Source organism: Zootoca vivipara, chromosome 3 (assembly GCF_963506605.1).
Source record: "Zootoca vivipara chromosome 3, rZooViv1.1, whole genome shotgun sequence".
In the NCBI taxonomy this organism is placed as follows: Eukaryota; Metazoa; Chordata; class Lepidosauria; order Squamata; family Lacertidae; genus Zootoca; species Zootoca vivipara.
In genome coordinates, this window is record NC_083278.1 from 88251703 (window position 1) to 88277359 (window position 25657).

General features: G+C 44.5%; 1 protein-coding gene across 4 annotated transcripts in view; it reads right to left on the reverse strand.

Annotated features, from left to right (window-relative positions):
* Positions 1 to 277: 277 nt before the first annotated feature.
* Positions 278 to 25657, reverse strand: part of GALNT14 (polypeptide N-acetylgalactosaminyltransferase 14) — a 233723-nt gene continuing 208343 nt past the window's right edge. For 2 of the 4 annotated variants that reach the window (XM_035111477.2, XM_060272962.1), the window contains 7 exons: positions 25294 to 25397; positions 22995 to 23121; positions 20053 to 20145; positions 16995 to 17078; positions 15109 to 15253; positions 3056 to 3175; positions 278 to 2206 (listed from right to left, as the gene is read on the reverse strand). In XM_035111477.2, the coding sequence (XP_034967368.1) occupies positions 2048 to 2206; positions 3056 to 3175; positions 15109 to 15253; positions 16995 to 17078; positions 20053 to 20145; positions 22995 to 23121; positions 25294 to 25397 (832 nt within the window). In that variant the 3' untranslated portion in view covers positions 278 to 2047. The other 2 variants (XM_035111479.2, XM_035111478.2) reach the window with 2 other exon arrangements.

Consider the following 25657-nt stretch of genomic DNA (forward strand, 5'->3'; position numbering starts at 1 on the left):
TCTTGCTTGAAATTGAACCACTGGAGCACATTTCACAGTGACATCAAAATGCTTTTCTCGGTGCTCAGCTCTAGTGATCTCACATGTTCATTTTTGGTTACGTAGTTGTCATATGCAGAGCATAGAACAGCGCTAGAGGATGGCAAGGCTGCTCATTATAAGTGAAGTTGCAGAAAAGTATCTGAAGAAGAACTGCACTCTCTTCTCCCTTTTACCAGTGCAAAACACCTGCACGAGCTATTGCACTTTCATAAGAGAAAAACACGAGACGTTGGTCTTCAAATAGCAAAATATTACTTTTATGATGCATGTGAAAATTTTCCCTATTCCAAGGTTTTTAAACAGTGGAGAGACAAATTACAATTACAGAGGACCAGCAGGTGATTTTAGGCTCATCCAAGACCCCCTGAGATGGGAAAAAGTACAGCGTTAAACAGCCCTCTCATACAGAAGCATGACTCAAGTCTCTCACCATACGCATATAAGATGGATCCTACTGTTCAGAGTCGAAGGTGGCACGATGATGCTAGCATTGCCAGTAGTGATGAGAATCCAATTCATAACTGGTCTGTGAATACAGGTTTGTTGTCCTAGAGGTCCAACTCTGCATTTCAATAAGGACTTGGAGGCTCACCTAATCCAGACTGTTCAAACCCATACTCCAGTCCAGTCACTCTAGAATCTGTGGCCATCATGGCTTGTGCATGGGTGAACTATAGTAAATCCCCCCAACCATTTGGCCCCAGTATGATCTCTAGATCAACACTTTTGCAGGGTGTGGTTGATTTTCAACAAAAGATTAGAGACCACAGTGGGGCGATACAATATCACATACTGTGCCCACAGGTAATGCTAGGTTTCTCTTGTCCTCCTCGAGGCTCTGAGAAACAGCCATCGTCAGCACAAGTGTTTGGTCTTAGTGGCATAGTAGTTGCATGATGTGGAATTCAACAGGAAAGCAGAACAGCCAGTGCTATAGCTTGGCAAAGCAGGCCACTTTCCAAAGCTCAGAAGCTGTCAAAGAGAACCACTAAATAATGCTTACGGAGCAAATGGGGAGATTGGAGGCAGAGGGCATCTCTTTTATGCCTCATCCTGTCCCATGTGCAGTCAAGGATTGTGCTCTCCCACGAGAGTGTGTGAATAAGAGGAACCAGTTACATGCTGCATGTGAGACCCTGTGCAAAGTAAGAACGCACCATGTCTCTCTCCAACCATTGCCAGTGAAGGGAGAAACTGATGGTTTCTTGGCCGGGGTCTACCCAAACCCTTGAGTAAGCTTTGTGCAGCGACAGAGTTGTGCAAACAGTTCCTCTCTTCTACACACATATTAGATTTGACCTCAGCTCCCAGATATCATATATCTCTCTCTCTCCTCTCTCTCTCTCCACCCCCCACACGCACACACACATTTTCTCACTCCAGGCATATACAGTATCTAGCACACAACAAGTGCATGAATCAAATACAAATTATAATGTGCAATATAGCTTACTCCAGCACGCTTCCAAAGTTGTGCTCAGTTACATCAATCAAAAGTGCAAGATTAGTTAGCCTTTTCTGCTGTATCCCAGCATATCCATTTCTCTGCTCCCATAAGGCCTGGTTTTCCTTCTCCCTGCCCTTCGGCTGCTAGAAGCTGCTCTCCCACTTATTATTTCCCAAGGCTTTCCCACCACCTTATCAATGAGGACAATAAATTACTGCATTTACTGATTTCAGCAGGTTCCCTTCTCAAAAATGAGAAGCGCGACTTCTGCTACAACTAGCAGATTAGGGTCATTGAACATTGTTTCCAGATTAAGCAGTTGTGGTCTTATCTGTATGGTTGTGTAGTCCCACCTGGCTTGAATTTCTGCTATGGCTCTCAGAGCCAGCACTTGTGTGCTTTCTTCAACCTAGGCACGGCTGTATGTCCTTATTCTTTGGCTTTTGCCCCACGCTAGAAGGCAAGCCCCACCCCCACCCCCAAGCTTGGACAGCCTTGGCTGTTGTTCTCAACAAAGTTCCTCTTGGCTGAGCCTGCTAGCGTTGTCGACAGACGTGGTCAGGACATCACCATCTCCCATCGCTGGCTCATTGCAGTGCTCTCACAAGGGTTAATGACGACTTCCCGCATGTTCTCGTTGGTGTCCCCCACCATTTCGGTGTCCAGGCAGTAACGTGTGGCCATGTGCTCAATGTGAGAACCAACTTTGTTCCATCGCTTTTGGAAGAGAAAGGGGACAGGCAAAGAGATTAAATTCAGCATGCCTTACCACCACTGAGCTACAGTAGTTAAGATCTATGGCAGTGTTCCTCAATGCTGGGTTCCCAGATGCTGTTGGATTACAGCTCCCATCACCCCCAGCTACTTTAGCCAATGGTTAGGGGTTATGGGGGCTGTAGTCAAACAACATCTGGAGTCCCGAGACCACTTATCTATTGTCTGTGAAGTAATAGTACTAATGGCTAGCACTCCCTTTATCTATTTTTGGTTTCCACAACTGTAGAGCATCAGCTATATGGCTGATATTCAGCTAGGTTATACCTAAGATAGGTTAGACCTATTGAAAGTAATGGACATAACTTAGTTATGCTCATCAATTTCCCTGAGTCTACTCTGAATACTCCCTCCTGTGGTTTACAGCAACTGGTATTTAGAAGTATACTAATTCTGAATCTGGAGGCAGGGCATAACCATCATGGCTAGTTGCCATTGACAGCCTTATCTCCGTGAACTTGTCCAATCCTCTTTTAAAGCTATCAAAGTTTGTGGCCATCGCTGCCTCCTAAGGGAGATCCAAAGTTTATTTTATCAGTCCTGACTCTTCCAACATTCAGCTTCATTGCGTGTCAATGAGTTATAGTGTTATGAGAGAGAGACTTTTTTTCTATCTACGTTCTCCATGTCATGCATAATTTTATAAAGGTATATCAGTTGCTCCTTGATTCCACACATCTAATTCATATCTCAACATTTCTATGGATGATGTGAGGAAAACACTTCATATCTCTGTTAGTAAAGTACGCTGTAAGAGAGATTTCAGTCTTTTTGAGGGGAAAATGGCCTCACCTGCTTGCCATCCCCTTCTTTGCAAGGTAAGAGAACCACCTGTGAACCCGGAAAGAGGGTTTGTATTGATAAGCACAGCTTCTGGAAGTGGACTTGCTGGTTGTATGTATATGTCCATTCCTGAAACAAAGGAGAAAACTGTTACACATGCTACCCCATTCTCTGAGTGGTGAAACTCTCCAGGGGTTCCAAACGCTTCGCCCTGGGTTCAGTTTCCTTGAAATGAATGTCAGTGGAGACTGTGGTGTCTTTAGGATATATGGTTTTATTTACACATATATGCAACCTGTGCATAGGGTGGAGGGCGGCCTCACAGCATTAACACCCCAAAAGATCTAGCTCCTTTGTTAGTCATAGATTTCAATCCAGCATGGAGCAAGGCATGTCTCCGTCTCCAGCGTCCAGCTCTCACTCTGGCTATTGTTCCCCCACGTAACTGAGTCAGCCTTGGTTGCCCTGATGGATGACCTTTGTGGGACAGATGCTCCTGCTTCTTGATCTCTCATTAGCATTTGGAATCATTGACCATGGCATCCTCCTTGACTGGCTCTGGGGAATGGGGAACTTGGGGCACTGTATTTCAGTGGTTCCAATCCTATCTGTAGGATTGGGTCTAGAGATTAGTACAGTGGTACCTCATGTTGGGCTCACCAGCTGAACTATTTAAAATTTTAAAAGATGATGCTGTTAAGGTGCTACACCCAATATGCCAGCAAGTTTGGAAAACTCAGCAATGGCCAGAGGATTGGAGAAGATCAGTCTACATCCCAATTCCAAAGAAGGGCAGTGCCAAAGAATGCTCCAACTACCGCACAATTGCGCTCATTTCACACGCTAGCAAGGTTATGCTTAAAATTCTACAAGGCAGGCTTAGGCAGTATGTGGACCGAGAACTCCCAGAAGTGCAAGCTGGATTTCGAAAGGGCAGAGGAACCAGAGACCAAATAGCAAACATGCGCTGGATTATGGAGAAAGCTAGAGAGTTCCAGAAAAACGTCTACTTCTGCTTCATTGACTATGCAAAAGCCTTTGACTGTGTCGACCACAGCAAACTATGGCAAGTTCTTAAAGAAATGGGAGTGCCTGATCACCTCATCTGTCTCCTGAGAAATCTTTATGTGGGACAAGAAGCTACAGTTAGAACTGGATATGGAACAACTGATTGGTTCAAAATTGGGAAAGGAGTACGACAAGGTTGTATATTGTCTCCCTGCTTATTTAACTTATATGCAGAATTCATCATGCGAAAGGCTGGACTAGATGAATCCCAAGCCGGAATTAAGATTGCCGGAAGAAATATCAACAACCTCAGATATGCAGATGACACAACCTTGATGGCAGAAAGCGAGGAGGAATTAAAGAACCTTTTAATGAGGGTGAAAGAGGAGAGCGCAAAATATGGTCTGAAGCTCAACATCAAAAAAACCAAGATCATGGCCACTGGTCCCATCACCTCCTGGCATATAGAAGGGGAAGAAATGGAGGCAGTGAGAGATTTTACTTTCTTGGGCTCCTTGATCACTGCAGATGGTGACAGCAGTCACGAAATTAAAAGACGCCTGCTTCTTGGGAGAAAAGCAATGACAAACATAGACAGCATCTTAAAAAGCAGAGACATCACTTTGCCGACAAAGGTCCGTATAGTTAAAGCTATGGTTTTCCCAGTAGTGATGTATGGAAGTGAGAGCTGGACCATAAAGAAGGCTGATCGTCGAAGAATTGATGCTTTTGAATTATGGTGCTGGAGGAGACTCTTGAGAGTCCCATGGACTGCTAGAAGATCAAACCTATCCATTCTTAAGGAAATCAGCCCTGAGTGCTCCCTGGAAGGACAGATCGTGAAGCTGAGGCTCCAATACTTTGGCCACCTCATGAGAAGAGAAGAATCCTTGGAAAAGACCCTGATGTTGGGAAAGATGGAGGGCACTAGGAGAAGGGGACGACAGAGGACGAGATGGTTGGACAGTGTTCTCGAAGCTACGAACATGAGTTTGACCAAACTGCGGGAGGCAGTGCAAGACAGGAGTGCCTGGCGTGCTATGGTCCATGGGGTCACGAAGAGTCGGACACGACTAAACGACTAAACAACAACAACAACCTCATGTTGGGAACAGGATCTGTTCCGGCAGCCCGTTCGCAACATGAAGCACCACACCTGAGCATGCGCATGACGCAATGTGACACTTCTGTGCATGCGCAAAGCGGGATTTAGCGCTTCTGCGCATAGGTTACGGACACGCCGAACCCGGAAGTAACCCGTTCCGGGACTTCTGGGTTCAGTGCGTCTGTAACCTGATCATGAGGTATGACTGTACTGTATTGGGACACTGACTTTCAGCCTCCTGCCAACTATGTTATGTGCCAGAGGGGACTATTTTATCTCTGGTGCTGTTTAATAATTACAGGAAGCCATTGGGAATTGTCATTAGGGGTTATTTGCTGCACCACGGTAAACACTTGCAAAAGAGTGGCACAATGACTTGGGATCTGTGTGCAAGGCCAAGCACTTAATATTGACTTCATTTCTATAGAATAAATTCAGGCAGATATGCCACCTTCCTGTCCCAAACACTTCTTCTTCTTCTTCTTCTTCTTCTTCTTCTTCTTCTTCTTCTTCTTCTTCTTCTTCTTCTTCTTCTTCTTCTTCTTCTTCTTCTTCTTCTTCTTCTTCTTCTTCTTTTTAAAAAGCAAACAAACTCCAGAACTGGTTGCATGAAACAGCCATAGGAAACGTGAAATGGGTTCGTTTGTTTTGTTTCTGGCGCCCAGGATGAATTGTGGCAACAAACAGATTTCTACCTTGTATCTCTCAAGACAACAGTGGAAGAAACAGAGGAAGGGTGAAACAAGGGCATGGCGCAGGCGTCTGCTCCCCCCCCTTTCCTTTAACATTTCCATATTTTTATCTGGGGCCGCCATCTGGTTTCCATCTGATTAAATGGCAGGGGAGGGGGAGGCTGCCTCGCCATCCGAAGGCAGCCGTGCAAAAGTCAGCCAAAGATGATACTTTAAATTTATTTCTTGAATTCATTATGATGCTGAGGAGCAGTGACAGGTGTCACCTTGAATGATGTTAAAGCCTTGAAAAATTGTCCCCGGTCTCCAACAGCGTTAATGTAGCTTTTTCCTTTTCCTTTTTCGAGGGGGGAAATGGGTAGCATATGAAGTGAGTCACTGTTTGAAGCCGGCACACTCCCCCCACAACCCTCACTACATTTTCTCAATAGCCTTTTGCACCACGGACAGCCTTTCAACACATTTCGCAAAGATCTGCCTTGTCTCTTGACAAGGTGCAACTGCCTTTGCTGCTTCACTGCTTGCTTCTGTCTTTCTTGGCCAAATCTCCACCAATTAATGAGAAGGTAAACTGCACTTTGGAAAATATCACCGGGGAGAGAAAAATCCAGAGAAATTATCATGGCTGGGGTGCAGGGTTGTTGTTGTTGTTGTTTTTGTGTGTGTGTGTGTGTGTGTGTTATTGTTGTTGTCTTTGCCTTGCTTTTGAGGTGGTGATGACTTTTTCATATTTTTTCTCAAAAATTATTTCCCGTAGCACAAATGGATGAACTTTTGCCTAGCAATGACTAAAATGAAGTATATACCATTGAAATATTTTAAAAGGTTACCGTTTTTAATTTTTTTGTATGCCGTTTTACCATTTCATAAAATTGTATTAACAATTCTATATATATTTCGTATCAAATTTGGACACAGCACCACATTCCACAATGGGGAGTGTTCTTAGCAACATAGGGTATACAAATGTCACACCTGCGCAAGGTAAAAGCCCCTTTTTGGGACCTCAAAACTCAGCCAGCAGACCCTGCTGGGCATGCTGGGAAAAGAACCTACAGGAGAGGTAGCAAAACATCGTCCTCTAGCAGCGTCTACTGTTACTGCAGCTAAAAAAAAGCTTCCTTGTGTGTTTGATGGCCCTCTATAATGTTGTATATATGTGACTCTAAAGTTTGGGTTCAATTTTATATCTGCTTACAGTGACTTCAAAAATGGTCAGAAAACTGATAAATAAATTTTTTAAAATCATTTTGTGTGTCAGGTTTTTTTTATCAAAGCTCTTTGAAAGTAAGATTTTATCTAATCTTTAATGAAAGCTCATAAAATTATGATACAGTACAGGGAAATGAGGTTGTAAAAAAGTCATCACCCTACTGATCATGCTGCAAATCATCTCGCTGATGGCATGAGGCCTGCAACCTTCCCAGGTGCTCATGCTCCAATTAAAGCCCAGGCAAAGACATTATGAGGCAGTTGTTCCTATGGGGTTTTTCAGGTCAGGAAGTGTGGGCAGCTGGGGAGGCTGCAGAGAGCCGAAGAAATGCTTACTGGAAAGAAAAATGCACACACCAGTCTTGGCTACCTCACAAAGATAAAGTAAGCTCAAAACCCCCAAAGAGTCCTGAAAATGAGGTCGAAAAGTGGAAGCCTCTTTCACAGAGGAAGAAAACTTGGCAGGGCATATTTTGGCACAACACTAATAATTAAAGAACACGTGAAGAAGACTCCAAAGCCCACTGAAAATATGCCTGCGAAGAAACATTTTTGGGAATGAGGCATTCATTCAACAAAACATTTTTAAAAAAACCCAAGGCTGGGGATAGTTGGTATGTATTTGCATAGGATGGGCTAAAATATAAATATTATAAATGCAAAATTCTCCTGTTTTCACAAAGATGTATTGAATACATCTGCACTTTGCAAGGGCTCCATCTGTGGAGACTGGATCATCCAATGGCAAGGGTTGGGTTCAGGTTTAGTCCCTTGTATAGCTAAGGATTTAAGAACCACATTTAAGTTTTCCCCATAGGAGTCAGCGACATCCATCTGCTTATATGGGAGAGGTAATGGGATGCCTTTAAGCATCCCTAGTGATTGAAGCAGGACAAAGTCCTTCACTTGTATCCCGTCTTGCATTCCGTCTAGTCTGACCCAGAGTTTAGTGGGAACCATTTCTATTTGCACAATTTGCCCTCTTATCAACATAGCCTCATAGAATATGAGAGACAGAACCTGAATTTGAAAGTGAAAAAGTGCAGATGCGTCCAGAGGAGCTGCAATGTTGCAGGGAGTTGAGATATGGTCATCATCACGAGTACCATCTTCTAAGGGTGGCCCAATTTACAGCCTCCAGAGTTTAAAGCAAATATGTTGGACTCCCCAGCCCCCCACCCCCCAAGAAAAGCACTGCTAGTTTCCTGCTTAGTACCATTCCAAGTCAAGGAATCAAAGCCTCAGTGGACCTAGTAGAAAAGGGGTAGCCAGAATGGTGCACCACAGTTGCTGCTGGGGTGCAACTCTCATCATCCCAGACCATGGGTAATGTTGGCTGCGGCTGATGGGAACTGGAGTAAACTAACATGTGTTGTAGACTTTTTGTTGGCATCTCTCTGTCTTGAGAGACAATGGAGTGCACCTCTGGGGCTGAAGTCAAGCCACTGTGTTAGCAGCATCAAAGTGACATCCCCCAGGGCCAGGGCTTTTTTTTTTCAGCTGGAACTCAGTTCCGGCACCTCTCAGGTGGGCACCATTGCGCAGTCCTGAGCAGTGTGTATGGACATCCTGAGTTGCCCAGATGACGAAACCCCTCTCTTGGCCTCTCTGATGTGGTCCAAAGGAAATCAGAGCAATATGTTTGGCACCAGCTAGGCTGCAGGAGTTGATGGAAGGAGGCATACAAGGCACCACCCAACTGCCTTAGGGACTCCACTCTTGTGTAGGGTTTACTCCTTAGCCTTTTCTTCTCACAAAGATGTTCCACAAAGCAGTGGAAGTTTAGGATCAGAGTTTTCCTTCCCTATATGGGCTACCTTCCAAGCTTGACAAGTCCCATCTGCTCCTCATTTCCCTCTGTAGCATGTGCAGAAACCATCTAGACATATCAAGAGATCCAATGCACCCTCGTCACCATTTCTTTGAGCTCCTGCCATCGGGACGGAGATATAAAACAATGCAGGCAAGAACGAGCCGTCTCAGGAACAGTTTCTTTTCTAGAGCGATTTTGGCCTTAAATGGAAAGTCTGGACTTTGAAGTCATCTTATTTTACTTGTTATTTTGTATCATATTTACTGTTTTTAATTAGGTTTTGTAGTAATTTTGGATTATGCGAAATGCTTTATCTGAGTGGATGTAGCAACCGAGTAATTTCGTTGTTCCCGCAAGGTGACAATGACAATAAATATATCTTCTCTTCTCTTCTTGACCACTGGATCCACTATTGGTCTTGTCCACTCAATCCGCTAGAGTCTGTCTTTGCATGCAGGGGAAGTCCCTAGCTCACCCATTGGCTACCCTCACCTGGTTGAGCTGGCCAGTCAAAGCTGCTCCCAGTGTGTGTCGCTGTTGCATGCTGACAGCTTCTAGTAATCACAGGTGAGAGGTGTGTGCAGGGTGGGCACAAAAGATGTACAAACTACTGCAGAAGGAGCACAATATGTCCCTTACCAGAGGAACTACCCCTCCCCTAACAATGATTACAGGTAGGTAGCCGTGTTGGTCTGCCATAGTCAAAACAAAATAAAAAAAATTCTTCCAGTAGCACCTTAGAGACCAACTAAGTTTGTCATTGGTATGAGCTTTCGTGTGCATGCATACTTATCCGAAGAAGTGTGCATGCACACGAAAGCTCATACCAATGACAAACTTAGTTGGTCTCTAAGGTGCTACTGGAAGGAATTTTTTTATTTTGTCCTATCAATGATATTAGAGACAAGACTCCATAAGAGTTCTCAAAGCGAGAAGCACAGGCTTGTAATGTATGACTACCTTAATCTAATGTACTTTAGCCAGTAGCAGATTGGATAAATTAGGGGACAGAATGTCAGCCCCTCCCAGTCTGTAAAGTAGGAAGAGAGCATCTTGGAAGGGGCAATCTTTATCATTCTCAACGGGCTTTAAAGCATACTGTGGGCTCTTGCAGTACCCTGAGTGGACATTTTTATTTGACCAGCTTTGTCCCCAGGGTGGACAATAAATCTTAGCACTTTGCCATAGGTGCACTAGAGGAGGCTGAAACAATTGTTTTTGTCTTGGTCGAGATGCTCCCTGTGACAAAGTTCTGTGAATCCTCTGGGGAGAGAGCTGACAGATCAGAGCATCTGGCTGAATTTTTCAACAAGATCAGGACAAAAATATTAACTAACTAGGATGTTGGTGATTCACTCGGTGATTGATATTTTGAGAGGCAGACAGTGGGACACAACAGGAAGGGGGGGAGAGATTGCCATCCTTCTGTCTGTTTCTCTTTTCCTACAGGAGACTGACAGCTTCTCTCTGAATACAGAGTCATTTCTGTACTGCTGCTGTTGACGATGTGCTCAAGTGTATCCAGGCCTAAGAGGCTCCTGATTTCTTTTCTAAAGCTTGTCAGGTTTCTTGGAACAGCTAATGATTAATGGGTTTATTAAATGAATCCCAGAGTCAGAAATCCATTCCAAGAAGGTTACTGCAAAGTTTAATATCAACTGATGCTCTGTTTCTAACAGAAAGCCAATGCACCAGCCAAACGGTGACATCTTCATTAGACAAAACCAGGGCAAAATTACGATCAATTATTTACCCTCAGATGCATTTCTCCAGTGAAGTGCTAAATCAATCAATCCCTTCAGCAAATGAGACATAAACAAGACCGGATAATGCCAAGTGTCTGACTTGCAGCATCATTGCAGAGGCAGCGTGCTTGGTGCCGTGATCAGTGGTACAGTTGGATAATTTTAGACTCTGGACTTAATAGTTTAATAATCCCCCACACACCCTTTGAAAAGTAACTTAGCTCTCTGCATTTGGGGAGTCCTGCCCTCCTGGTCCTTCTGCCCAGGAGTGGAAGGAGGGGGTTTGTGGACCACTTGCAGTGAGGCAATGCTTCTATTCTTCTACTTAGTGTATGTGTGGGGTTTTGTGTCAGCGCCACTTGTGTGGGTTCTCTTACTATTCTTTTGTTGTATTTCCTTGGTGGTGAGAGAGGTTGGTTGTCTTTGGTTGGCTGTAGTGAGATTTGTTTTTGTGTGTGAGTGGGGTGTGTGTGTGTATGTGTTTGGATTAGGTTAGCCAGATTGATTCGTAATCTGTTGGCGGATTCTTGTCGTTGTCTTGTTTGGCTGTGTATGTGATAAGGTCTCTCCTCTTTGCGAGAGGGGAGACTTTGTGGATGGGATCCGCTTCCCGCGCTAAGCAGGGGGGGGCGTGTTTTGGCCCCCTGCTACCACCTATCCCTGCTGCCGCGCCCAGCCTCTGGCTGGCCAATAGGGCTGGCTGGGGGGCGGGGTTTACCTGCATTTAAGACGGCGCGGCGGCATTCAAATCCTCTTTCTGTTGCTGCATCCCGTTGGATCTCCCGCCCACCCTCCCTTTAGGTCTTCCTTTGTGTGTTTGCTTTGACCTTGCTATGGACTTTGGTTGGTTGCCTTGGTTGCCCAAGGGGCCTGGTAGGAGTTTTTTTTTATCCATTTGGCTAATTGGCACTGGCCTCTTGGTTTTTTCACCTACCTCATAGCAATTCGTCACAACTTCGTTTGGTATTGGCGGTTAGGCATTGGAATATGTATTTGTCTGGTGTGTTTGAGGACTGGTTGTGGCCATCATCCAACCCTCCTCTTTTAGGGGTATCCCGTTAAAGGGATCCGGCGGTCGTGGATCCTGTCCCATGCCCTGCTGGTGGCTAGGGCCATGGCACGACCCCCGGTGACATCAGGAGAAGCTCTCAGTTTTATTTGCATCAACAGGCTCCTCCCACTGGTTGTTAACCTTATATGACTCCCCACTGAGTGGGGTGGAGTCATGCTTGCTCGTGTGTCTAATGCCTAAGCCAATACCTCTCACTTGCTCTAACCAATAAAGTTGTGGCCTTATTTTACCCATTAACTTAAATTCATGTGCCACTGTGTCTTTATTTCTCGCGGAGGGTGGGTCCTCGAACCGCAAAGGGGAACCATACAGGGGTGAAGGAATCTTCCTTCTATTTGTCCCTGTGTCAGTTTCTGTTTATTGGTTAGTTTTTCTAATAAGGCTGTCTCCCATACTATTTGATACCATTGGTCCATGCTTATTCCTGACAGGTCTCTCCAGTGACTTGCTATGTGGCTCCCTCAGATTCAGAAGCTGAATACCAGGAAATGGGCAGGGTGGTAGGACAACAATTAGAGAGCACTATTATTATTAAATATTGAATTTATATAGCGCCCTATACCCTGAGGTCTCAGGGCGGTTCATTATTGCCCGAGGCCCATTGACAGACCAACTCAGCATTACAAAGATGTCTGCAGACTTGACATGAAGCCTAGCAACATCAACCCCACCATGTAGGAATCCCTTGCAGATGAGACCACAGTGTCTGGAGACAGGCAGTGGGGTTGTGCAACCATTGGCCAGAGAACAACCAGCAGCACAACCCGATGCACCAATCAATACATAGATAAACAAACAAACAAGGCAGGTGATCTTGGGCATTATCATTTAGAATACATGATCTGGGAGTCCATGGCTCCCCACTTATAGATGGAGCAGATGTGGCAGGACAGCAGATCTTCAGGCAATCTACAAGGAGAAAGGAGCTTTGAGAATTCCCACAGCACATTATACCTCCATGTCTCTGGCAATAGAACGAGGAGCACATTAAAAAGACACTCTTAGTTTCCTGCTGATTGTGGAACTTACTGTCTCTGGAGAGACATCAAAGCCAGAGCCAGGGCAGCTTTCAGAAGCGTTGCAATGCCCATACTGGTGTTTACCGAAGGGCGTTGAGGTAGGACTTTAATGTATAACAGCTCTCCCTCCCTTCTATTTAACTATCCGCTTATCTGCTTAAAATGCTAACCAGAATATGGAGAGAAGAGAACACCTTTTTGTTGTCACAAACAGCACCTAATTCTTAATCTAGATCAGAGAATACTCACTGATTGACACTGAATATTTTCCCCCTTTAGTGATTGAGAAGAGGGGAAATGAGGTCAGCCTCATTAAGCTGCTTCTACTTTAATAGGCAATTTAATATTGAATGAATGCAGAGGATGAACTTAAATATATCATTTCAATTCGGCACATTTTTTTGAGCGACGGAAAGGAGTAAATAGTTCTGAAAGATAGGAGGAAAATTATAATTCTCATTTTCTTCCTCTGATCCTTGAAGAAGAATTATGTGTCAACGTAGCTTGCATTCTGAGTACGGATCGGCTTCAGGAGTTCAGGAGTGTGCTTCGTATCAGGCTTGTCTTGTGGAAGGCCTGCTATCTTGCAACTTCGATACCAGGGACATTGGGAGTATCCATGAGTCTATTTTTCCAGTCTATGTCCCCCAAATCTGCTGTTTGGACAAGTTGGCAAAAAACTGGCACCTGTTCCAATTTTGAGGTGGAAGAGCAATCGCACAGCAATTTAATTTTTTTGCACATTTTTAGTGTGATAAAAAGGCCCCTATGAAAGAACCTTGAGGTGTTTAAAAGTGACATCTTAAAAATACTAGGAACAAATTGGAGGTTTTGGGAGGGGGGGCAGAATGACAGCTTGCTAACTTTCACTGTGGGGGGCCCTTTTGCATGACCATTTTGTCACATGAATGCAGAGTAGGGGAAAAAATGAAGGAACTCACGGTGACTCCTGAGAATGCATCATTTCAAAATGCAGGTAAGCGATTAATTGTATGAATGTTCTCCAGTGGAAAAAACAACAGCAAGCCTGCATCCAGAAAAGCATCTAAGGGGAAATGCTATATAGAACCTCATATGCTAGTTTTCTGTGGAAAGGGAGTTTGGGACACAGAAAAGCACTAACCTGCGTTCTGAAATACATCACAGAAGGACTTGCATTCCAATTCAAAGTGTTGGTGCTGACCTTTAAAGCCCTAAACGGCCTCAGCCCAGTATACCTGAAGGAGCTTCTCCACCCCCATCGTCCAACCAGCGCCAAGGGCCTTCTGGCAGCTCCTCACTTCGAGAAGCAAAGCTACAGGGAACCAGGCAGAGGACCTTCTCGGTAGTGGCGCCCGCCCTGTGGAACGCCCTCCCATCAGATATCAAAGAACTTAACAACTATCTGATGTTTAGAAGACATCTGAAGGCAGCCCTGTTTAGGGAAGTTTTTAATTACTGATGTTTTAATATATTTTTAATCTTTTGTGGGAAGCCGCCCAGAGTGGCTGGGGAAACCCAGCCAGATGGGTGGGGTATAAATAATAAATTATTATTATATTATTGTTTTTATTATCCGTTTTGGGTTCTCTTTGGCTCTGGCAATAAGACGAGTGATTTTTGGCTGGAAGACAACTTAATTCATGGACTTGTATGACCACATGGCACCAATTATGTTTGTTCAGAGAGCAGACAACCTGAAGAAAGCTCAATTGTAAATACCTCATTTAGTAGGCTAGCAGTATATACGGCCACTTTCCTTTGGAAGATGCAGCCCAGTAGGCAATAACTGAAGTTCACAAAAATGCATCTTATTGGGGAAATTGCCTGTACTTTAGTCAAAGCTGCATACAAAAAAAAAATTGTTTTTCTTGGGGGAAATTTGTGCCAAAATGTTGATGAATTTCCATGAGGATTAACCACAAATTTCCATGCAAATGCGGAGAACTAAATTTAAGAATAGAAAACTGAAAATTGACAGATTCATCCATCCCTACTCAGGGCATGGCTTCTTTGTAGTGGTGCAACTATTATTTCAATTTCAGAAGGAAAACCTCACTGCTAAGTGTAAGAAAAAGAAGGCATTTAAATCTGGAACTTCTTTTTAGGAAAAAAACAACAACTAGCTTTAATTTCCTCGTTTGTTGTCTTCATACTGCAGGTGTTTTGTATCACTTCCCCCCCCCCCCTTATGCTATTTTATCTTGACTGCCTTTGGACAGAAAAGCAATTGAGAGGTTTTGCAAATCAAATCCCCCCCCCATTATTCATGAGCACGTTCAGTGGTTCTGGGTGAGCCACATGTTATTCTTAGTTTCACAGTGCCGTCTTTAAAATGGGATCGCCCCCAAAGGATTGCTGTTAGGATAAGGGCACCGCATACTCTTTAAATCCCAAATAGGCCCCAGAGAACTCACCTGAGCCACCATTGCTGCACCTTTGCTGGTGATGCAGGGGTTTAAGATCACAACTGGGAAGTCCTGGGCTTCTGACTTCTGGGTCTCCAGGCATCTCTGTCTCTGTCGAATCATCCCAGTCTGGTAGAGAGATTCCTCAGGAATTCTGAGGAAAGAGGCAAAGATGAGGGTCATCAGTTTTTGGTAAGGTTGCTCTGCACGTAAAGATGGAAGAAATAAGAAGTTCCCTCCAAAGAAGAATGGATAAGTGAGATAATGGACTATGTAGAAATGGCAAAATTAACAGCCAAAATAAGAGATCAAGCAACGATTGCTTTCTGGAAGAATGGAAACCATTATTGGACTATTTAGGGAAATATTATAGTGCGAAGAATTCGCGAGCAGGATTTGAAATACGGGCAACAGAAGGAATTAGAAAATACAATATTGATGTTTTGGCATAATAAATAGAAGGTATTGTGCAGCTGAGGGGGGAAATTAAAACACCATGGAAAATGGGACAGGAAGTCAAGAAAAAATAAACTTATTGCATGGAGAGGCGGAGTCCCCCCCAATCCCAGGAGAGCCCTGAGTGGAATAATGACTCGAGACAATGTGCTATGGGATTAAAATTGGCCACACCACAAGTTTCAGATGTAGGGAGACCTTGGCTCAGGCATTGGGAATTTATCCTTCCCAGTCCCCAGCCGGGGATCTGGGAGACTTCAGGGTTGTCCAGAATGTGTGGGGATTGGGCTGGCTCTGGAGAACATATGTTCAAGCAGAGAGCCCACCCTCTGTTTCGCCACTGCTGCAGGGGAGAGCAATGACAACCTCTTGGCATAAATGCCTCCCCTCAAGATCCCTTTAATGGGGAACCCTGGTATCACGGGGGCATGGGTCACCACTTCATCCCCCCCCCCCTTAGGAAGATAGACTAAAGGATTCTGCCCAAGGCCTGAAACTGCCAAAGTTGTGACGTTTTGCTATGGGAAAGGCAAAAGATGCCAAAGCAGGAAAATTCCTTTCTGGCCCTTCAACAGCGACCTTGACATAGCAGTGCCTGCGTACCTGTGGAGAAGAGGTTAACCTGCAAAAGAAGACTTATCTGAGGGAGGGGAGGCTGGGAGAAGTTCAGGAGTCGACTGCCGCTTCACAGGTAAGATTCACCTTCTGTTGTGTGGGCAGGACGGTCCCTCCCCTTACCTGGCCGATCCCCAGGCAATGCCTCCCCAGGCGGGATTGGATGATTGGCTGAGGTAGGTGGAGACCTCCAGGTATCCAGCCTGGGGAGGATGAGGCCAGCCCGAACTACCAGGAGTCGCATTGGGATCCGGGGGGCTGCACGCGACCATGCAAAAGGCTCCCCCCATTTGATGTGGGGAGCGGTCATTATGTATTGATGTATATACATCAAACTTTTGAAAATTCAATAAAAGTTTACTACAAAAAAGGGGTTATCAGTTTTTACCTAGTGGTGGCCCACAGTAATCAGGAACAGCACTTTTCAGCACAAAGACTGAGTGTACCTTTGCTGGCAATGTTCTGGGGACTGCATGCCAGCAGAAGACAGGGCCGAACCAAATGTCTATGGTGCACCAGATATGACTCTCAACTTTGAACAGAACATTTGATTCAGGGGGAGGGAAGAGAAAAGGTTCCCCATCCCTGGTTCAGAGGAAAAGTCACATCTTGATTATTTAGCTTGGGGGGGGGGTTGGATAGGCAGAGTAATTCTATGCATGTTTACTCAGAAATACTGTATTTCGCTGTGTGAACAGAGTTTTCTTGCAGGAAAATGTACATAGGATTACAGCCTTGAGCCGATTTTCATTTGAGGAAAAGGGAAATTTGTGACATTTCACCCGCACAGGTAGTACCTACTATATTTCAAAATTTGCTAGTACCTCAGTTCAGGATAGACATTTTCCAGGTACCACTTGAAGGTGTGGCATTTCAAGACCTTTCTCAATTCCACTCTGCTCTGGATGCTGTTGAAAACAAAATATTTGCAAAAAAAAATCTAATTACACCACTTCATACCGCTGCAACTTGAGATGGCCTCGAGTCCCAAAGACAGGATTCTCTCTGAAAATCTAGCTAGTGGCAAAATGCATTAGTAATCCCATATCCACACCTTCCTCAGCTCCCACAGTTAATTCCTTGTGTGTCATGTAAGTGAACAACAAAGGACCAAACTAGAAATGGCATTCATTGGCATGTCCGCAATTGAGGTGTTGCCTTTTTAACATTAAAAATCCCCCTTGGATTGCCTGATCAGCATTGGGACCTCAGGGAGGAGAGGGGATTAACCCTCTTCCTCATGCTGAGATCCCAATAATAATAAAAACCCAAAGTGATTTGGCATGGAGGAGAACTCCCATTGGTGCAAATGGAAATTTACTGGAGTGAATAGCCACTTTGGTAGTAGGGTGACTTTCATTAGGAGCATAGTGTGGGGAAGAAAGGGTTAAACTCCTCGTGTGCCAAAGTCTTGGATCTCTTGCATTGCAGCTGCTATTTAAAATTTAGAAGCTCGACATGTGGATTGCAATCATGCAATTAATCTAGGCCGCGGAATGGATGGTTTTAACTGCATCCTATTGGTTTATTGTATTTTAATTTGTTGTAACCTGCCCTGAGATCATTTGAGGTGAAGGGTGGGACATAGATCTTATAAATAAATAAATGTCTACTTGGCCCTTAGTCCCATGAGAGTTCCAATGCAGGTTTGCTGCCTAAATGGTATGTGTTCTATTGACATATACTAGAGCTACAAGACCTTGGGGTCAGCGGGGATAGCTCGACGGAGATTGTGACCCAGCATGCAGCAGCTGTGAAAAAAGGCAAAACCCATGCCAGAGAACATTAGGAAAGCAATAGAAAACGCAAATGCCAGTTTTATGAAGCAATTATACAAATCTATGGTGAGACCGCACTTGGAATAATGTCTAGTTATTGTCATTTCACCTGGAAAGTGATATTGTAGAGCTGGAAAAGGTTCAGAAAACGGTGAGAGATTCAAATGAGAGGAGCAAGTCCCCTGGGACAACGTTTGGGGCTTTTCAGTTCGGATAAAAGGTGACTAAGAGGATGTTGTTGTTTAGTCATTTAGTCGTGTCCAACTCTTCATGGACCAGAGCACGCCAGAAGATACATGTATGCAATTAGGATACATGCATGCAATTATGCCTAGTGTGGAAAAAGTGGATACAGAAAAAGCTTCTCTCCTTCTTTCAAAACCGTAGAACTCCAAAATTCTTCTTCACACAATGCATTGCTGGAATTCATATAATGGCTACCAAATTGGGTGGCTTTAAAAGAGGACTGGACAAATTAATGGAGGATTGGACTATCAGTGCCACTAGATTGGCCATTGGCCTGTACCAGCAAACTCTTCTTATGTTCTTATAACACAATACGGTTATGGTATTCTAGCTCTGTGGCTGCTTTTCGTACTGTACTCTGAAAATGGGGAAAATGCCACGAATCCACTTTTCGACTGCTTCTTTTGAAAGCAAGGCTCAAGAGCTCCATAATCTTTGTTTACACACAGGCATATGGATCCCAGTCTGGCTAAGGGACATGCACCCGGGAATTTGGTTTCCATGCATGAATCACAATCTGGATGAGGAAGCACAAATATAAAGTGTGCTGGACACATGAGTCCTAGTTCAATCTGGCAACCAAGAGTGCATAAAGAAAATTAGTCTCAGTTGCTGGTGGTGGGTTAGGATGTAGGAAGAGCAGCGCCGGATTAGTCCAGAGGTCCATCTAGTTCAGCATTTTGTTCTCATAGTGGCTAGCCTTATGGCTATGCACAACATGAATACAACAAAACTCTGCCACTTGTGATCCCCAGCAGCTGGTTCCTCTAATACAGTGGTCCTCAACCTTGGGCCTCCAGATGTTTTTGGCCTACAACTCCCAGGATCCCTAGCTAGCAGGATCAGTGGTCAGGGATGATGGGAATTGTAGTCTCAAAACATCTGGAGGCCCAAGGTTGAGGACCACTGCTCTAATACAATGGGTGCTGTTGGACTACAACTCCCACCATCCCATCGTGCCAGCCAGGGATGATGGGGGTCGTAGTCCCACAACAGCCGGAGACCCAAGCACCTGGAGTGGAACTTCTGGGGTGCTGCAGCAGGCGCCACAACAACGACATCCAATGGAAGGCGAGAGGTGGGAGGGGACAGATTTTGGCATTGCACAAGGCATCATTGAAATTTGAGATGCCAAGGCCTGCTACTGCCCCCCCCCCCAAAAAACAGCCCTGCACTATACGATGCTTAATATAGCGGAGAATATGTGGACCTCCGGATGTCGCTGAACTACAACTCCCACCAGCCTCAGCAAGCTTGATATAAAGGAGGTGGGTAAGCAAGCAAGGCCATGGGAGGTGAAAGCGGAATAAATCACATTACACTTTCCAGCAGGAGGTTATTGCAAAAACCCTGTTTCGCCCACAGGGCAAATATGAAAATGAGGATTTAGGCTGCCTGGCTTGTATATTTTACTTGCTTCTTTGCCCTGGGGCAGTGTTTGTTCATACTACTAGCTCATCTTCATAAAGATAGCATGTTTTGCTTTTCTTGGCCCAACAGGGCAGTCATTAAAGGAAGGAAGGACCTTGGAGGTTGACCTGGAACCCTTTCCAGGAAGCGGTAAGAGGAGAAGACGAGCTCTTTTATTTTAATCTGGGAACAAGCCAGCCTTTCTAATAAGGTATACCAATGCAGTTTTATATAAGCTCGCATACACACACACACCAAGCAACTAGGACTTTATATCCATAAACTCACAGCATCTGTTTACTATTAACATCTAATTAACTGTTCCCACAGAAACAAAATGCAGGCATCCCAACAGCTGGACTATAAAACCATAATGAGGTTCCACTGTATCAAACAATTGAGTCGCTCTCTTTGTGTTTTCCTTCCACCGCCAGAGGGGGACACTTACTCTCCATATGGCCTCCCCTGAGCTGCAGGCCGGGCCGCGTAATAGTACTGCTTATATTCATCCATCCATACTTCAGCTGTGCGTTTGGTGTTTCTGAGGAGAGACATTTTTTAAAAAAAAATGAGGGAGAAACCACAGGAGCATGCATGAAAGAGTTTTAATTGGATGCCTCAAATAAGAGCTCGAAGGGATAAATTGTGTGTGTTTGTGAGGGGGGAGAATCCCTTTCCATCCTCCCCCCCCCCAAGGCATCTAGGTGGTGAAAACAGTAGATAAGATACAAAACAGATCGGCATATTATTTTAGTTTTATTACAGTTTCATTGAGAGCTGAGGACATCTTATTTGAGGGGGACTGCATTCATGGTGAGGTTTTTTACAAGACCCATACATGTAAGTTTTTTAGATGTGCACCTTAGGGCAGGATTACGTGTTGTGTTCACTGTGCAGCTTGCAGCCCTGTCAGGAGATTTCATTTTTATTTTATTTTTAAATCTTAGGCACATGGGAGATAGAGGGAGCATTTCCATTGGGACTGCAGCACATAGCAGGGGAAGGTATAACCCTTCTCTAACCGGCTGCAATTGCAATTGCACACTGATGGGGCGGGGGGAAGCCCCAGTGGTAGTTTTTCTCTATCACCATTTGCAGTGTGAGGGCGATATTCATCGCAATCGTAGCTGAGGAGGGAAATGCAGCTGTTGCGCATCTGTGAAGAAGTACACAGAATTCAGTGTCTGGGGAATATAGATTTTCAGTTGAAATGTGTTCTTTATTCAGTCGGTCTCCTATTTCCCTCCCTTTCTCCCATGCCTTCTGTTTCTCCACGTTAATCTTATTAACTTAAGGCCTGACGATTTTCCGTTCAGGAAACCTGCCTTTGCTTTTCTCCTTCTGCAATTTCTTTTCATCTCCCATGATAACCTTGGGTTACTGTCCCTATAAAGGCACAGCAGCTTTTAATGTTCATTTCACGTGGTATTTTACTCTTCTGAGAGACTCTGCTGCCCCAAATAGAGCTGTCTCTCCCAAAATGACTGCACCATTCAGTTCAATGATAGTTGTAGTCGTGTCCCACAGGGCAGCTCTAAAGTGCAGAGTTTTGCACACATGCTGCAATGCATGCAGGCATTTGGAATAATTTATGTGTGTTCTCTCAAATACATTTTAATATCTACGAATGGTGCTGTCACAATTCATACAGCATGGAGAAAAGATCAACATTTAAAATATAAATAACGTGTCACGGCTAACCAAGTAACATTCTTGTTCAATAAAGAGCTTCTGTAGCAGTCGAGCAGGTGTATTTTTGTCTATAGGGGCTTCTATCACAGTTGCACTGCCTCATGGGCTTTTCTGGTTACATTAGTCAAAGAATGCATGCGCGAAAACATTTGGCTACAAGTAGACATAGCAAGGATGGGGGCACCAGGGCCAACTCCAGGGAATCTGGAGTACAGTGGTCCCTCGAATTACAAACCTAATCCGTTCTGAATGCACATTCGTAGGTCGAAAATTTCGTAAGTCAAAAAGCGGATTCCCATAGGGGGAAAAATATTTGGAAAAATTCGTAAGTTGAGGAAACAGCATTAAAAAATTTGTAAGTCGAGTAAACCGCATTTAAAACCGCCAATGGTTTCCGTTTGGATGTAGAAAAATTCGTAAGCGTGCGGCCATTTGTCCCGTTCGTAAGTCGGAAATTTCGGATGTCGGGTAATTCGTAAGTCGAGGGACCACTGTATATTCAGACTGTTGCTATTTGGGGGGTAGAATTCAATCATATACTAGCAAATGCAGGTTGCACATTTAAAGGTGATGTGGCACTCTTGAACAACAAACCCCAACAAACCACTTACTCCAAAATAGTGTACTCTTTGCAGTAAGGAAAGTGATGGGGGAAAGCGCCAGAAAATGTGGAGTAACCTTTGCTTGATGCAATGTCATATATCCCCCCCCCAAGCATATCGGAATGAATGGTCAATAAATTGCCTAACCTCCCTACAAACTGTGCAAAGAAATCAGGATGAACGCTCAATAAACAGGTCACCTGGCAGTGATCCTGGACAAACTGTCCTAAGCTCTGCCCTCAGTGGTCCCTTCTACATGGTTTCATGTAGTGGTGGGCAGATTAAAAAGGAGGCAGATCAAGCCAAGTCCCAGAAGCAAGGGGATGGATGCCCTGCTGGGACCCTGATCTTTTCCCCCAGGGTCTCTTATATGGCACCTGGTCAGCTATAACTGGACAACCCAGACGTATGTGCATGGAAATTTGTGGCACTGGAAAAGGTACATATATTGCCCAAAATGAACCAAAAGAATTTGCTGGTTCCTAAGTGTAATGTGCAATCTCTGTGTTGTTTCCTGCAATGACTCTCTTATCACCCTTACTCATTTCTTTTCCCTGCACCGACTTCTACAATTCCAATTGTTCAGTGCACTACTAGTGTGACTTTGCACAGAATTTCACAAGAAGTGCAGTGCGGTGCACCATCTCTATGCACAGCTATACCTGTGTAATAGTTTCACTGGTGGGCAGGTGCTTGATGGGCGCCTGTACTTACTGGGGTGAGAACATGACATCAAAATGCCAAACCACGTTTTCCCTCCAGTAAATATGGATTTACCCTTTTTCTGGAGGAAATCTGATAAACAATAAAAAAACAAAGCAAAAGTTGAATAATCCATTTGTGATATCTGAATGTTGTGTTTGAGATACCAAGTCCTTGCCTGGAAGCACCTTTTATCCCATGGTTTTCCTGCAATCAGCTCTGAATACTTCACATTTTCAACATGTATCCTTAAATATCCTGAAAAAGAGAGCTATAATCCCTACTTTAACCGCCCGTGACTGTGTGTTTGGGAGAATGGTGTCTGTTGCTCACATGGCCTTTTGCAGCACATATTTTTGTTTCATTCAGCTGTCAGTGAATAAAATAAGCCTACTTTATGTAGGTGTTGGCATTTCCTTCGGGGAAGACGTAGGGGTGCTTCTTCCTGAAGACGTGCCCAACCCGACTGCAGGGGATGATTTCTAAACTTCCGCCGCACATCCACACCCGGAATGAGATTTCTGTAAGAGAGGCTCATGTTCATCTTTTCAAAATCTCATAGAAGGTTACACCAAGTTAGGTAAACCCACATACCAGAAAGAGCTTTCCTGGGCTCTCTGCCTTCTTAAGTGCATTTCAAAGCTTCTTACCGCCAGTTTGACATTAACCTATTTGAAATCTCCTTGTAACGTTGTGGGTAATGATATCAAAATGGAAAGAAGCTGGCCTCTACACAGGTAGTCCCTTTATACAGAGTCCTGTTTATGTATCAGGAAGCCTCTTGTTGTTTCTTTCTCTTGTGCTGATTAGTGCAATGCGTAGTGCCCTCCACAAAAGACCCACAGCTCATGGACAAAGGGTAAAAAACAGAATTTGGACTGGTTGCCAAACTACAAAGCATCAGAGCTGGTAGGTTTATAGTAAGGCATCTACTCTGGGTGCAGAAGGTTCCATTCAATTCAGCCGTAAGTGTAGACGCAATACCAAGTTAGATGGCCCACTAGTCTTACTGCAGACAGTTCTTCAAACAGAGAACTATCCTTGGTGATGTAGGGCACATAGCCACCACCTTAAGCAAAATATGCCTGCATGTGCGGTGGTAAAAGGTTTCAGGGGAGAGGCAAACAACAAGCAATTGGATGGGTTTATTGCAAAGTGGGAGCATCTGTTTGTACGCATCCCTGGCAGAGCTGCTACATCTGCTAGGACACGGGGTCCTTTTTTCTCGCTAGCTACGCTCGCTGGAGGGGCTGAAGTTTTAAAGCCAGCTTAAAATCTGTCTCCCTGACAACCCAGTGCCTCTCCACCGCTTTCAAGGCTCCCTCTGATTTGTAGCATTGTTGTGGCCAGAAGTAATTAAATAACAAACCACCCCCACCGCAAAGCCCAGTTTGAAAGAAACTTCCAGGCACGAGCAAGGAGAGATTACACAAACACCCCATTTTTCACTTCTTCTTAGGCAGCCCAGGAGCTGCCCACCAAGGCAAAGTAAACTGGCTATGGGCCCAAGTCCCCTGTTGCCCTTGTCATCATTCCTTGATATCTTTGTGTCATCTAGGACATAAGCAAGGCTAGCTCTGATCAACAAAGTGATAATGGGATTACAGTTTGTGGCTATCTTCTCCCTTCTCTGTCCTTGCACTGGTGTAGGTGTTACACAGAGAAACATACTCCAAATATCATTTCACTTGGCATAAGTCTGGTCTGAAATCATCTTACATAGGAGCAGATGGGTGGATGGACACCGTGTTTCTCCGAAAATAAGACACCGTCTTATATTTATTTTTCCTCAAAAAAACACTATTGCTTATTTTCAGGGGATGTCTTATTTTTCCCCTCCTCCTGCTGTGGCTGGCATTGCTGCTGCGCATATCACTATGTCTTATTTTCGGGGTATGGCTTATGTTCCTTGAATGCTTAAAAATCCTGCTATGGCTTATTTTATAGCTACGTCTTATTTTCTGAGGAACAGGGTATCTCTTGGAAAACTATGTGCACACAATCATGCTCATGCCTAGATTTACTGCTTGTCAGATAGTTTTATTGACTTCAAGTGCTCCATGAGGACAACAAGCAGTTAACAACAAACAGAAGATCTCGTGTCAGGCCACAGATCATTGAGATTCCAGAACAGATGTTCCAACTCCACCCATGTGAGAGGCTCTCCCACAGCCACCATAAAATCGTCCCCGAGAAGAACAGCCCATTCTTTCTCCGCTTGGTGACACGTTAGTAAAATGCACTGCACTAATTAGAGAGATCCCACAGGAAAACCCTACCAGACATTTGGAATTAACTCTGACACGGACCATTTCTTTCCTTTAAAATGCCTCCAGTGGCTAAGGTCATGGCAAATCTGTGCACACCACATTTTACCACTCGGAGACTGTCCTTTTTCCAAGGGACCGCCTGCCTGCGTGCCCACCTGCCCTTTTTGCAAAGCTGACGATGGCATCAAAGAGATGATATAATATTTGCTTTCGCATTATGAACGAAAGGATGGTGCTGGTGGAAAAGTAAAGTTGGCACTTTAATAAAGGCACTGAAAAGAACTGAGCTCTTGTTTGCTTAGATTTCCGGCAAATAATAAGTGGAACTTTTGAGTGATGGGTGACCATAAGAATGCAAACTCCCCTGCCTCTTGAATCTCAGCAAGTAAGGATGCTGGTTGTTGTAGAGTGAAAGGGACTCACCAAAATTCTCTCCACCCCAGATGTCCATCGCTGCATCGTATTTCCCAAGGTGGTTGAACCAGGCCTTGTCAATAACAAAAAGACCTCCTGCAATGATAGGAGTCCTGGATGGTTGGGGGGGGGGAGAAGACAGAGACTCTCACTTGGACTCCTTTGTAAGAGGTTTTGAACACACACACAGAGGGAAATCCACATCCTTGTTTCCTGACCCATGTGGATTTTTGATCTGTAAATAGTCAGATACGTGGCTATTTAATTCCCAGGTATGAATATGGAAAATGTCCTGGAAGCAGGAAGAAGGAGGAGGGATGCGAATGCACAAATGCTCCAAGTGGGATGGAGTAGCAGGCACACAAACCCTGCC